This window comes from Arvicola amphibius, chromosome 1, assembly GCF_903992535.2.
Source record: "Arvicola amphibius chromosome 1, mArvAmp1.2, whole genome shotgun sequence".
NCBI classification, from domain to species: Eukaryota; Metazoa; Chordata; class Mammalia; order Rodentia; family Cricetidae; genus Arvicola; species Arvicola amphibius.
This window is the reverse complement of record NC_052047.1, coordinates 64,137,460-64,150,300: the sequence shown is the minus strand read 5'-3', so window position 1 is coordinate 64,150,300 and position 12,841 is coordinate 64,137,460. Positions and strand designations below refer to the sequence as shown.

Here is a 12,841-nt window from a genome sequence, read left to right as displayed (position 1 = left end):
GGTGCTGGTCAGATCACAATGGGGTCCCCAGGATGTCCTACCCTCAGAATCTAAGGGTTCAGGTGTGCCATCTGGTGCCTGATGACAGTGGAGATACTATTCCTCTGCAGCTAGGACCTCAGGACTGCCTTCTGGGTTGCCTGCACCCAGCCCTGAGGGCACATTCTTGGCTTGCCTTTCCCTGCTCCCTGGTGGACTTTCACTGCTTCTTTGAGAATGTTCCAAGAGAGGTGGAAAGGAAGGGGATGGAAAGGAAGGGGAGGAGAGAACCCCTGGGGAGCTTGGAAAGAGCCAGAAGCATCCAACCAGCACCTTGGTCTCTTGGGTACATGAACCCAGCGCTAGCAGGGCAGAGAGCAACCATCACACGTGGCCTTAACCAGACCACTGGACTCCACCCAGTTGCAAAGCATTTGGACCACACCCTTCAGAGAAGTTCCTGCTCTTCCAGGAATCTGCCCTGGGAAGACTCCAGGTTAATCTGACTCAGAACACTCTTTAGGCCTCCCCAGCTCACAGAGAGAACAGAGGTGCCACACACTCCCCACACCTACCCAGGCTGCACGTGGTGCACACATCTGTGCCAGATGTTCTGCTCAGGAGCCGCCGAGCATCCTCATCTGAGAAGTGGCCCTCTCTGTGGAAGAATGATCTTTCTTCCTCATTAAGGAAAAGTGCACTTTCCAGACTGGGAAGACATAAAAAAAAAAAGTCCACAATTAGAAGAACTAATTCAAAGTCCAGAAGGCCCCCGGGAGAGTAGGCAGTAGGAGCCTGACCAATGGAGTCGCTCGCCTTCAGGTTAACTGAGCTTACTGTCATTCCAGAACTCTGGAACAGAGCCATGGGTCAGCTGAGCACCTGTCAGAGCCAGGTGGCTTCACTCCACCGCATTTCCTACCTCACAGAGGACACTGTCCCTGGGAGCTGTGTTCTCTTTGTAGGATGGAGCTGTCCAGATCCAGGAAGCAGGATCAGCAGCCATGTATCTCTACAGTTTAACTTGGGAGGGTGTTTTTGTTTTTTGTTTGTTTGTTTGTTTGTTTGTTTTAAACAAAAGTCAAGATTTCACAGTAAGACCCATTTCTTCTCCCTCATTTAACTGCTGGGCCCACTCAACCACAGTGGAGACACCAAATATACACACAACCTTCCTGACTGGCAGTGGTGGCCTTTAATCCCAGCACTTGGGAGGCAGAGGCAGAAGATCTCTGAGTTCGAGGCCAGCTTGGTCAACAGCGGGAGTTCCAGGACAGCCAGGGTTGCACAGAGGAACCCTGTCTCAGCAACAAACAAAAAACCACAACAAAACCCAAAACCCAAGAGGACCCTTGTTAGGTGCAAGATTAAGAAAGACTAAGTGAAGAGGAGAAACAGCTCAGAAGTTAAGAGTACTTGCTACTCTTGTAGAGGATCTCTGAGTTTGGCTCCTAGACACAACCATCTATAACTCCAGTTCCAGGGGATCTGATGCTCTCTTCTGTTAAGCACCCATTTGGTGCATAGACCGACATACACACAGGCAAAACACTCACACACATAAAATAAAAAATAAAATAATCTCTCATTTTTTCTAAAAAGAGATTTAGATTATAAAGGTGCTGGGAAGATGAGTGCCTGGGCAGATTCTTAAGTCCTACTTGAACCGTCCCCTGTGAAGCCACCATTCTTCCCACAGTACCTAACACAAGGACGGGGCTCATGTGGCCATGAAGCCAGGCAGAGGACACAGAAATGGACATAGGGCCAAAGGAAGAGCGAGGGAGGAAGGTATTTGCCTGTAGGACTAAGTTAGCAGGGGAATGTGAAACTTTAAAACTTCTATTGACCAAGGAAACCACAGCCCAGCCCAGCCCTTGGCCTCCTTGGGCCTCTGAAGGCTGTGGGGAGGAAGCAAGGCAGGTGACACAGGGAGCGTGAGCCACTCTCGGTGGTCATCTTTGGCTGTAAACAGGATGTGAACAGGTGGAGATGTGAATTTCTTGAGTTTTGACACTCGTCCTGGGCTTATACTTGAGATCCTGGCTTTAAGAGCCGAGTACTTCAAAGGGGTAAAGGTCTGTGACTTGCAAAACTCATTCTCAGAGGGTCTGGAGACAAATGGGAGAGAGAGAGAGAGAGAGAGAGAGAGAGAGAGAGAGAGAGAGAGAGAGAGAGAGAGAGGGAGGGAGGGAGGGAGGGAGGGAGGGAGGGAGGGAGGGAGGGAGGGAGGGAGGGAGGGAGGGAGGGAGGGAGGGAGGGAGGGAAGGAGGGGACAAAGCCACTAAGATGAGAAGCTGGCTTCAGCCATGCGCTGGTAAGGGATGGATGTTGCTGTCTGCTCCTACCTTCTCTGTAGGAGTCTCAGATTACATCAAGAGAGAAAAAAAAGAAGAGCCTCTGGGCTGTTCCCAAGGTGGGAGCCCCCAGGTTCAAGGCAGGAGAAATGCCAGAAAATATTTGAGTGACAGAGAAGTGGATACAGTCCCTTGATGTGAAAGATAATGCCAACATGACCAACGCTCAAGGGAGACAGCGGAAAATGGACCAGAACCCAGCTCTTCCAGCCCAGAACCACTAAAGCCACTAGGATCCCACATCTGCCAAGAGGCCAGGGACAGAGGATGCATTGCTTGGAGAGCTGCACCATCTCTGTATTGAGAGACCAAGGCACAAGCCACGAGCCACACCATTGTTTCAAGGACCCAGTTGAGCTAATGAGGTTATCACATAAAGTAACACTGCACAACTCCGAAGGGGAGAGCCCAGAGTTCTCTGTCCCTGGAGCTGGGTGGAGAGTCTGTGGAGGTCACCCAAGGGGCGTAGATAGGCTGTGTCCCTATTCCGCACGCGTGCTGACATTCTGATGGGGTGCTGGAAAATGTGGCTCTAAGTATGATCAGTACACAGGTCCAGCCAGTGTCTGCCTGCTCTGGCAGTGTCTGACAGGGACACTTTAAATCGGAGGCTAGAAGGGGGGGGCACTCATACAGATAGCTGCAGCCTTAGAAACTGCCTCTGAGAGTCGGCTATGAGATCCATTGGCTGCAGTGCCATTGAAACATGTCCAGTTTGAGGGAGGCATGGCCATAGAGGGGATAGGAGCAGAGGACAGGTTCTCTGAATACACCTGTATCTCCAGGCTCTTCGACTGAGGTCTTCACCAGGCCACGTCCAGGGGAAACCAGGAACTGACCAACAGTAGGCTCAGCTGGACTCACTGGACACTCCCCGGTTACTCCCTACCCACCACTGTCCAAAGCTATACAGAGTTCATCCAGAAATGTCCAGAGCGCTCCTCTGGAGGTCCCTTCAGCTGGAGAAGACGCAAGCAGACAGAACAGGGCCAGGGGTTAATGATTAGGGATGGGATTACAGGCTGGCAGGGTCCAGGGAACCAGGTGACAGCGAACGGTTACCCACATCTGTTCAGAGCGGAGCTGATGGCAAGTGGACTCTGAGGCCATGGAAACCAGGTCCAGAAGTTTCACAGAGCTTTGTGTTGAAGAGGGGACATGGAGAACCTTCAAAATGCATGTGCCCCTGGAACCTGGGAAGGCAACCTTTGGGAATTGGGTCGTTGTGACTGTCACCAGCAAAGGTGAGACAGATTGTAGCAAGTGTCTCACAGGAGGAAACAGACATGGCTGAGGAGTAACTGGGAACTTGAAGAATCCAGGGAGGCCCAGACAGGTGGGCGCTAGGCTCAGCAGGAAGGCACACTCCCCACTCCGCTAGGCTCAGCAGGAAGGCACACTCCCCACTCCCCAGAGCCACAGCGGCTCAGCAGCTGCACCGCACGCTTCCAGTGTGGAGGTTATACCTAGCAAGTACACTTTTCACCAAAGCAGGCAGAACTGACACTGTGAATGGACACCCTGGACAGTCGTCACGCAGGACCCCCCTGGTGGCAGCTTAGAAGGGCTGAGTAAGGTTCAGTGGAGGAGGAGAGGGAGGAGCTGCCCAGGACAGTGCCCAGGTGGCTCCTGGGAGATTAATGGAGGGTGGCAGCATCCCAGTAGGAGCAGTGTGGGGTTCAGGAAAGGGACCTCTGCCACTCACTCAGATGCCGGGCCCTGTATGCTGACGAGGCCAGTCCTCACAAAGCCCACCTGGCCAGAGGCCACGTGCCGGCCCACACACCAGGGCAGGCCAGGCACCTGGGCACCGATGATCTCGATGACATCACCAACACAGAAGGACATCTCTTCAGGCCCTGAGCCCTGGAAGTCAGCTACTGCAGAGGCCAGGCCAAATCCTGAAGGGAGAAGGCCGTGTGGTCAGAGCTGAGGCCCTGTGGACAGACAGGGTAGCCCTCAGGCATCTGCTGGTGTCCATAACATGGCCAGAGGTGTGTGAAATGAAGCCTGCCTCCTGAGGTCTGAGGAGCTGGGCCTCTCTATGGTCCTCAGAGGGGCCATTTGATCCTCATACCAGATGGGCCACCAAGGCTGAGACACTGGTGAATTCAGCCCTAGGCCACTACAGGACTTATGCAGCTTAGACTGTGTGCATGCAGCAGGCACAGGAACCATCCAAAACCAGCAGGCTCCACAAGGGGAAGAGAAATCTGTCCCCATACTCACCCCAAGGGCAGCCTGAAGGACCAGTTCCTCATGAGGAAGGCCCAGCACAGGGCCAGAAAAATCTATCCACCCTCCATCCTGCCCCACAGATTGTAGGCCAGCCAGTCAGCAAAGCCTAGGATCTTCGAACGAATCAGTCTCAATGGGGTATCCTGTGAGTTCACATTCCTGGCTCTGCGGGATGTGAGAAGAGTCCCAGCATATTTCCCCAAGAGCTGGGCAGTTTAGTTGGGCCCTAAACTTCTCTGAGCTTTAGATAATTCTGAGTATTATAGAAGGGATTCTGACTTAGGAAACATTCAGGACAAACACAGAAACTTCTAGAATACTAGTCCCTGCCATCTTCTTCTACCGCCTCTCCCCCTGGAGGGAAGTCTAATACTCACCCATCAGCTGGGCCTCAGGCATCCCTGGTCTATCCATGGATTCATCGACAGGATCCCATGGGACCCTGAGAGTCCACCTGGAGTAGGGAGAGGAAGTCTGTGCCGTGGTCTCAAACTGGGGACAGGTGTGTCCTATAGAATGCTTGGGAGTAGCAGCCCTTCAGGACGCACATGGATCCTGCCCCTTCTTCAACATAGCTGCCCAGGTGTGCGGCTGGTATGTGTGGTGCTACCCAGGCTGGGTGCCTCACCCTAGGGGACACTGCTGCCCCTGTTACCATGAGCCATGAAGATCCCCCTACCCTCCTCCCCTGGCAAAACACCTGTCCTGCCACTCTCTTGGAGCAACTGGGGCCAGCACTGTGAAGGCCTGCAGCCCAGGCAAGGATCTGGATTTCAACTCCTGGATTCTCATCTGCTCTGTGGCCTGGTCAAACTGCCCCCACCTTGGGCCTCAGTTTCTCCAAAAAATCTTAGCTGATTCCTGCAGCCCCTCCTCGGTTGTAAGGTCTCAGGATGGAGATTTGAGCTTGGTACCTACTGGTGGAATGGAGTCAAGGGCTCTGGCTCGGCCTCTGCGGCTTCTGCCTTGGAGGATGTGCTGGGCGTGGAGGAAGATGAGTCTGTCTCCAGGATGGCCACTCCCAGAGGGACCCCCGAAATCCGCCTGAGGGCCTGGGAGCCCTTCCTTGCACCCTGGGGTCCCAGCGTCATTCTCACACGGTGGTCAGGACACAGAACAAAGAAGGGCCCTTTGAAAGGACAGACATGGTCAACAGGGTGACCAGCAGGGCAGTCATGGCTCTGTCAAACAGGAAAGCTGCCAGCCCTAACTTCAAGGAGACCCACAGTAAGGGCAGGGACCCTGCAGGAGCCCACTCCACCTTCTTCTTCCCACGATACCCATCTGTGGAGGCCCAGAGGAGGTCCCACCCTCACCTCCACTGACACTGTGAGGCATGCTCCGACTCACTCTGGGCCTCAGTTTCCCATCTGCACTATTCAGGGACAGACATGAGATTCCTATGTCCCTTTGCACTTCGATGTCACCAAGGAGCCTGGCCTCATCTTGGTGTCCACCCATGGCCAGGGGAGAAAAGCAGCCTTGAGATTCCTTCCTGGGGACTCAAGACCCTTTTTCTATAATACCAACAAGCTCAGAGCAGGGGCACGGGGTTCTAGACAAAAACCCTTTCTCTCCATTCTCTTTACCCCTCACCTCTTTGAGAGTCACATAGAGTTTTGTTAACCAGTGACAGTGTCTAGGGCACCTTATGCTACACCATGCCTCCCACCCAAGACACTCCTGTGTCTAGATCTGTCCCCCACTGTGTCCCCAGCCTCGTGAGATCTAACCACGGTCACCGTTGCTGCCCACCTTCCTGGGCGAGGAGGCTCTTGTGTGTCTGCTTCAAGGCATCCTTGTTTACATACATGAGAATGGCCGTCTCCTCCTCCTCACTGGGTGAGAGCAACCAGAAGGTCTGGTCCACCAGCAGGTTCTCCAGGCAGTGGTGCGTGAAGCCTGCAAGACCAGGTTTAATTAACAACAGGCTCCAGGAGGGGCAGAGGACCCCAAGACCTCAAATACCAGACCCGGAGAGGACCCTGGTAGACTGTTCTTCTCCAGACTCTGTGGTTCCTATCTCACTATCTGGGCTGTTAGGGTTACACCTGCCCACCCACTCACTACATCATCTGGCCTTGTGTCTTGGGGTTCAGAGATACCAAGAGTGCAGTGCTCTGCACACTGTGATGTCCCAGTGTCATAGCCAGTGTCCTTCATGCTCACTTCCATCAATCCTGTGCAGGCCTATGGGATGCTGGGTGTCATTGCCCCCATAGGGACCATCCATCCGGCTATCAAGGACTGCTTAGCTGGGAAGCCTGACCTCACTCCCTTTATAAAGTCAGGGCAAATGCTGAGAGAACCCTTCATTTACAACAAATGTCGGTGGACATAGAGGACAGGCACTAAACAGGCCTCTGTTTCCTGAATGGCAAAGTCCCCGACTGGTACCTAGAGAGTATAAAAAGGACAAGCTGACAGATATGAGACTGAGCAATGCACCAGCTTCTGGTGACTCCTCCCCTGCCTGCCTGGAGGGCTGAGAAATGGTGAATCCACAGAGACTGCAGGTGTGAACACATCGTTGTCATCCACAAAGTCCTACAAACCACACTGGGAAACAATTGTACAATTGATTTTTTTTTTAATCTCATGTGTTTTGTTTTTCTAAACAGAGTTTCTCTATGTAGCTCTGGCTTTTCTGGATGGAACTGGCTCTATAGACCAGGCTGACCTTGAACTCAGACGTTTGCCTGACTCTGCTTCCCCTTACTCTGCTTCCCAATTGCTGGGATTAAAGGGTGTGCACCACTACCCAGTCAATATGTTTTAAGTCAATTTATGAGTCTGTGTTGGCCCACATTTGAGCCTTCCTGGACAGCACGTAGCCCACGGGCTATAGATTAGACAGGCCTGTACCAGGGTGTGCTGGGGTACATGCAACCAGCCTCCCTCTGAGAAATGCAGGCAGGGACCACAAAGCTCCGTCCCATTTGTAATGCTAGGTTTCTCCAAAGGGGGTGCTACAACCCACTGTGGATGCCCACTGTGCCTTACCAAGAGCGTGGTAGGTGGAAAACTTCCAGATTTCTTCAAAAGTCTTAAACGTCACCACGATCCGGTCCTGGTCACTGTGGATGGACAGCAACCTGGCTGACAATTCCTTAAGAGGAAGAGACAGTGAGTGACAATATCCCCCGTGGCCTCAGAGAACAGGTGCGTGGCTCTGGAGAGAGCTTGAAAAAATGGCCCTGGTTGGGATGACAAGTACGGGATTCATTCCCTTACACTTCAAAAACTCATATGGCTGTCCTCTACTAAGTGGTCAGTTGGGATCCAAATCCTGGAGCCAGCAGCCCAGAGGTATAGTTTGTTGAGCAGCTCCAGGGCCAGGGCTGTACTAGGGGCTTGGTGGCGGTTATGTGATATAGCATCTCACTGAAGACAAAAGTCTAAGAATTTCCAGCGTGTAGCTAAAGGAGCTGGCTTCACACGGGCCATGATTCTACCCCAAGTCTGTGACGGTGACACACAGCCCATTCCTGTCCCTCACTGTCCTGAGTGACTCTTCCAACTCTGTCACCTTCCTCTTCTGTCCTTGCTTTGAAGGGAGACGTCCCGACTTGCTCCCTAGGCCCCTGGGTTGACTCACGCCGAGCACACGGGCCACTTCCCGGCTGTCATTCTCCAGCAGGCGGAGCCGGCTCCTCAGGGCCTGCTGCAGGCTGGGGCTCCGCAGTCCACTCTTCCGCCTCACGGCCAACAATTGCAGGGTCAGGTCTGAAGGAGCAGAAGGCGGTTCAGGCAGCTTATCTGGTCTGATGGGGGAAATGCTCCCCACCAGCTTACACACCTCAACAGGCGTCTATAATACAACAAACTCCACAATACCTGTAAAGGCCTGAGTGACTGTTCCCTCCCCAGACTTGTTCTCTCAATTCTTTGTCTGTGTCCTCAAGTAGGGGACAGGACCCTGGGCCACCATTTACCTCTCCAGTCATGGTTTCCCTAGCTGTGCCTACCCTGCACAGGAAGAAAGGGATTCGTGTTCCATCCTTCCCATGGGCCAGCAAAGTATACCCATTCAGCCAGGGTCCCTTAGTAACTGTTACCTTCATCTTCCCACTCCTACAAGCCAGCTGCAGAGGTGGGCCCAACTCATACCACGATGGGTGTGCCAGGCACTCTGAAGCCTCCATACTGGCTCTTTCCCATCTTCAGAAGGGCCCCGCCCCTACCTTTATCAATCTACCATGAGTCCCCACCCTTGACCCTGCCCACCCTTAAGATGCCTTGGCTGGGAAGGGACAGCTGAGCTGCAGCCAGCTCTCCTGGGCCTCTCTCAGACCATGTTCTGATCTGCACACCTCCAGAACCTTGTGTACTATGACCTGGCGTGGCTCCCAGAACTGCAGCGTAGCACAATCCAGTGGGTCTTTCTTCATGATGAATACCCCGTTTGTCTGAATGTTACATGCAGTGGCTGCCAACCATTTGGGGTTTCAGGGCTCTTGAGAGCTTCCCAATATGGCTGAGGTGCCAGCCTTTTCATCTAGTCCAGTAAATTTGAATGCAAGCTGCCTGTGTGATTAGTGTCTCCATCCTGTCCCCAAAATAAAATCTTTTGGCCCTGTGTGATCCTCTCTGCTGCTTCAAGTCATCAAAGCATCCTCAGCCCTGTCTCAGCTCTTTTTCCTGCCTTGCCCTGTGCCTAACCTGTGCTAGACAGCCCTCCTGCTGTCATTTCCTCTAATGCCTCTTACCCCAGAATCCAGGCTCCTGGGCAGCCAATTTATCTGTCCCAGTGTTTGGAAATGCTAATCAAACTGGCCCCCTGACCCTCAAGGTCACTTGCAGCAGCCTTCTCAGGGGCCGTTCTCTCCACGGAGGATACTGGGGTATGGGAGAGGAGTGTGAGGAAAGGAAGGAGAGATGCTGGTTCCCATATCCTTGGGATAGTCCAGAGCACCTGCCTGCATCTTCTGGCCTGGGGATTCTGATGTCAATATTCTCACCCAGTTGGGGAAGGGCCAGAGTCTGAGCAGTGTAGAAGCGTCTGGAACAGTGGTTCTCAACCTGTGGGTCGCGACCCGTTTGGGGTTGCATTTCAGACACCCCTCCCCCAGATCAGGTATTTACATTACATTTCACTACGGTAGCAAAAATACACTTACGAAGTAGCAACAAAATGATTTTGTGGTTGGGGTCGCAACACCATGAGGGACTGTATGAAAGGGTTGCGACATTAGGAAGGCTGAGAAGCACTGCACTGGAATCTCACGTTTCACAAGGATCCTGAGCTGTGACCGCTTTTGAACCCCCTCTTCCCTGCAAGGGCAGGCTCTGCATTTGCAATTGCCCAATGGTTCATGACTGCGGGCAGCACTGAGCACCCCAAAGGGGACTCCGAGGAAGATGAGGATAACAGCAAAAAAGAAAGTTCAATTGCAGAGCCGGGTGTTCAGGCTTCCCACAACTGGAGACAACAGAGAGGCTCCAAAGGGAACTTCCTTAGCCCAATGCTATATGCAGTGCTCCCCAACTGTCCTCAGTAGATGCTAGCTAGCGTAAGGATGCAGAGACAAGCACAGGCTGACCCTGACCTTCCAGCCTTCTATGTGTGGAGACGCTTAGGATTGAAGGCCTATCCTCAGTACCCTGAAGCAGGAACCTGTATTTGCCTTGTTCCAGATAGTGTTAACGTGGCAAAGCCCTGGGTGGATATTTGTGTGCTCCCGAGACACTCTACACTTGCTTACCGAGTGAATTGGAATGATTCCCTCCCCAAGGCCCTGTGTTGAAGTCTTAGTCCTTAGCTTGTGGCGTTAGGAGATGGTGGGGCCTTCAAGGGGATGACCTAAGCTAAGTATGGTGACTCATGCCTATAATCCCAGCACACAAGAGGCTAAAGCAGGAGGATTGCCTCGAGTTTGAGGCTACCCTGTCTCAAAGAACAAAACCAGCTGGGCGTGGTGGCTCACGCCTTTAATCCCAGCACTTGGGAGGCAGAGGCAGGATCTCTGAGAGTTTGAGGCCACCCTGGTCTACAAGAGTGAGTTCCAGGACAGGCTCCAAAGCGACAGCAAAACCCTGTCTTGAAAAAAAAAAAAAAAAAGAAAGAAACGAAACCAAAACAAAGAAATTGGGGCTAAATAGGAGTCACTGGAGACGGCAGGGAAATAGCAAGACCTGTCTTCTCTTTCAATTCCCAGCCATGGGACAAATGCTCTCACTGTGACTTCTGCCCTAGATCCAAAGCAAAGAGCCAGCCAACCATGGTGAGCAGGAGGCCCACCCACTCTACCAACCTACCTCTGCACTGTTACAGTACCAGCCAGTGTGACAAAGTCCACAGATCTGGCCTGTTGTGAGACCCAGGCCCTGATGCTCACCTGTGGGATACACTGCCGTTTGGCGGGGACGGGTTTCAGCAGCCAGCTCAGCCATGCTGGGGGGAGGAGCCACATCTGCAACATACCAGACGAGGTGATTAGAGGGGCAAGAGATTCTCCAAACAACCCGGTCCTTCAGAAAGAAGGCTTGGCACCCACTGGACTCCTTTCTCATCAGTCACCCAGGATGCCTCATAAAACCCCCCAAAGGGGGTACATTGTTAGCCTGGTAGCATGCTGCAAGAAACAGGTCCTGACCCAGCATGCTCTGGAGCCCGATACGGGCGTCAGAGTGAATTAAGGTGTGGTTGGTCGGTATATGCAGCTCCATACAGACTTACTCTCTGCAGCTTCAGTTTGCCGTCCACATCCCATGGCTCTGCCCACTCTCCGAGTTCAGATCTCTGACTCTGTCCCCCTTACCAGATATCTTTCCAGATGCAACGGCAGCATGTCTAAAATTTGCTCTCGAACAATTTAGAAAAAATTGTCGTGTCTATATATACCCTCGGAGCGAGAGGCAGTGAACACAGAAAAATGCCACATTGGAAACACTCACTGGAGGAGAGAGAGTCGCTTACTCTGTTTCTTGTGACTTCTGCTGCACCGCCCCCACCCTTCCAGGACTCAGAACTGAGGATGTCCTATCCACTGCGTAGCTTTGCTGCCAGTGGTCCTCAAGACAGAAGTCCATAGACTGGATGGGCCTGGTCACAGCCATTCTGATGCCACAGTGTGTGTGTGGTGATGGTGGTGGTGGCGGTGGCAGTGATGGTGGTGGCCGCAATGTTAGGGTTTACTTTACAACCCAGTAATTCCAATTTCTAAGCATCCACTCAAAGGAAATGAAGAATCAGGTCTGCACAAAAGCTTATACCTGTGTGCATGGCAGGTATCCTAACCAGGGAGAGGGGCAGGTGAGATGTCCCTGCTGGTAAAGGCACTTGCTGCTGAGCCTGACAACTTGCGTTCAATCTTGGGGACCCACAGAACAGCCTCCAGAGGGGAAGTTTCTGGCCACATGGCCCACAAATGCTTCCCAAGCTCTCTCTCAGATCTGACACTGGCATTCTCTCCCTGGGTGGCCTGGGGGTGACCCTCAGGACTTCCCTGCTTATCTGCATGTTCCCTTTTGTTTTCCTGCCCAGGAAAAGGAGAGCCATGGCAAGCTGTGGGTTCCCCAGGCCCCAGCCCCAGCCAACCCTCCCTTCCTGGGAGGACCATTTCCTGTTTTTGAGTCAGTACCAGACCACCAGGCTCCTCCTCCTCCTCACCCAGGGGCAGAAGGCCCAAATGGCAGGTCTACAATCAGCAGGTGCCCAGCCTCCGCATACCAGGCCTGCCTGGGAGGTTAGGGCTCCCTTCTCTTGGTATGTCATTCATTCTGTGTCAACCAGGAGTGACCGAGAAGGTAGCATTTGGCCAGCTCTAGAGGCCAAAGAGCGGACAGCTGAGCAAGTAACAGTCATCCAGCATGAGGAAGCTTGAGAAGTGGGAGGGCTGGTCCTCTTCCTCTCTCTTCTCTGTCAGGGCCCAAGGACAGCAGTGATAGGGCCTGTGGGGCTGCTAAGGTTGCCTCTCAAGTTTTTCAAGTGGAGGAAACTGAGGTCCAAGTCTAGCAGTACCCCATGGACAGCCATGATGAGAATGAGCCCTCCTGGGGTGTGCCCCCCACCCCCCCCCCGCTTCCTCACTGTAGCGCCCAGCTGCTTGTCTGGGTAGCCACACAGCAGGTGGCACCACCCAGGCCTCAGGAAAAGACTCAAGTCCTGATTTGGCCCTGGTTACTATAGAGCCTGAGCCTTAGTTTACCTTATGAAAAGGCACTCCACCCTGAGTAATGCAGGGAGCCAATGAGGACAAGGCAGGATAGCACTGCAGATTAGTCAGTCCATCACGGGTATTTCTAGAACATTCTCTAGATGAGCA

At 53.0% G+C, this 12,841-nt stretch overlaps 1 protein-coding gene across 3 annotated transcripts in view; it reads right to left on the bottom strand.

Annotated features, from left to right (window-relative positions):
• Positions 1-12,841, bottom strand: part of Sh3tc1 (SH3 domain and tetratricopeptide repeats 1) — a 42,914-nt gene that overhangs the window by 15,113 nt on the left and 14,960 nt on the right. For all 3 annotated transcript variants that reach the window (XM_038338094.1, XM_038338095.1, XM_038338093.1), the window contains exons 3-10: positions 10,913-10,987; positions 8,173-8,300; positions 7,578-7,683; positions 6,330-6,476; positions 5,493-5,703; positions 4,952-5,028; positions 4,042-4,237; positions 555-688 (exon numbers count right to left, since the gene is read on the bottom strand). In XM_038338094.1, coding sequence (XP_038194022.1) covers positions 555-688; positions 4,042-4,237; positions 4,952-5,028; positions 5,493-5,703; positions 6,330-6,476; positions 7,578-7,683; positions 8,173-8,300; positions 10,913-10,987 — 1,074 coding nt within the window. The remainder of the gene's footprint in view (positions 1-554; positions 689-4,041; positions 4,238-4,951; positions 5,029-5,492; positions 5,704-6,329; positions 6,477-7,577; positions 7,684-8,172; positions 8,301-10,912; positions 10,988-12,841) is intronic.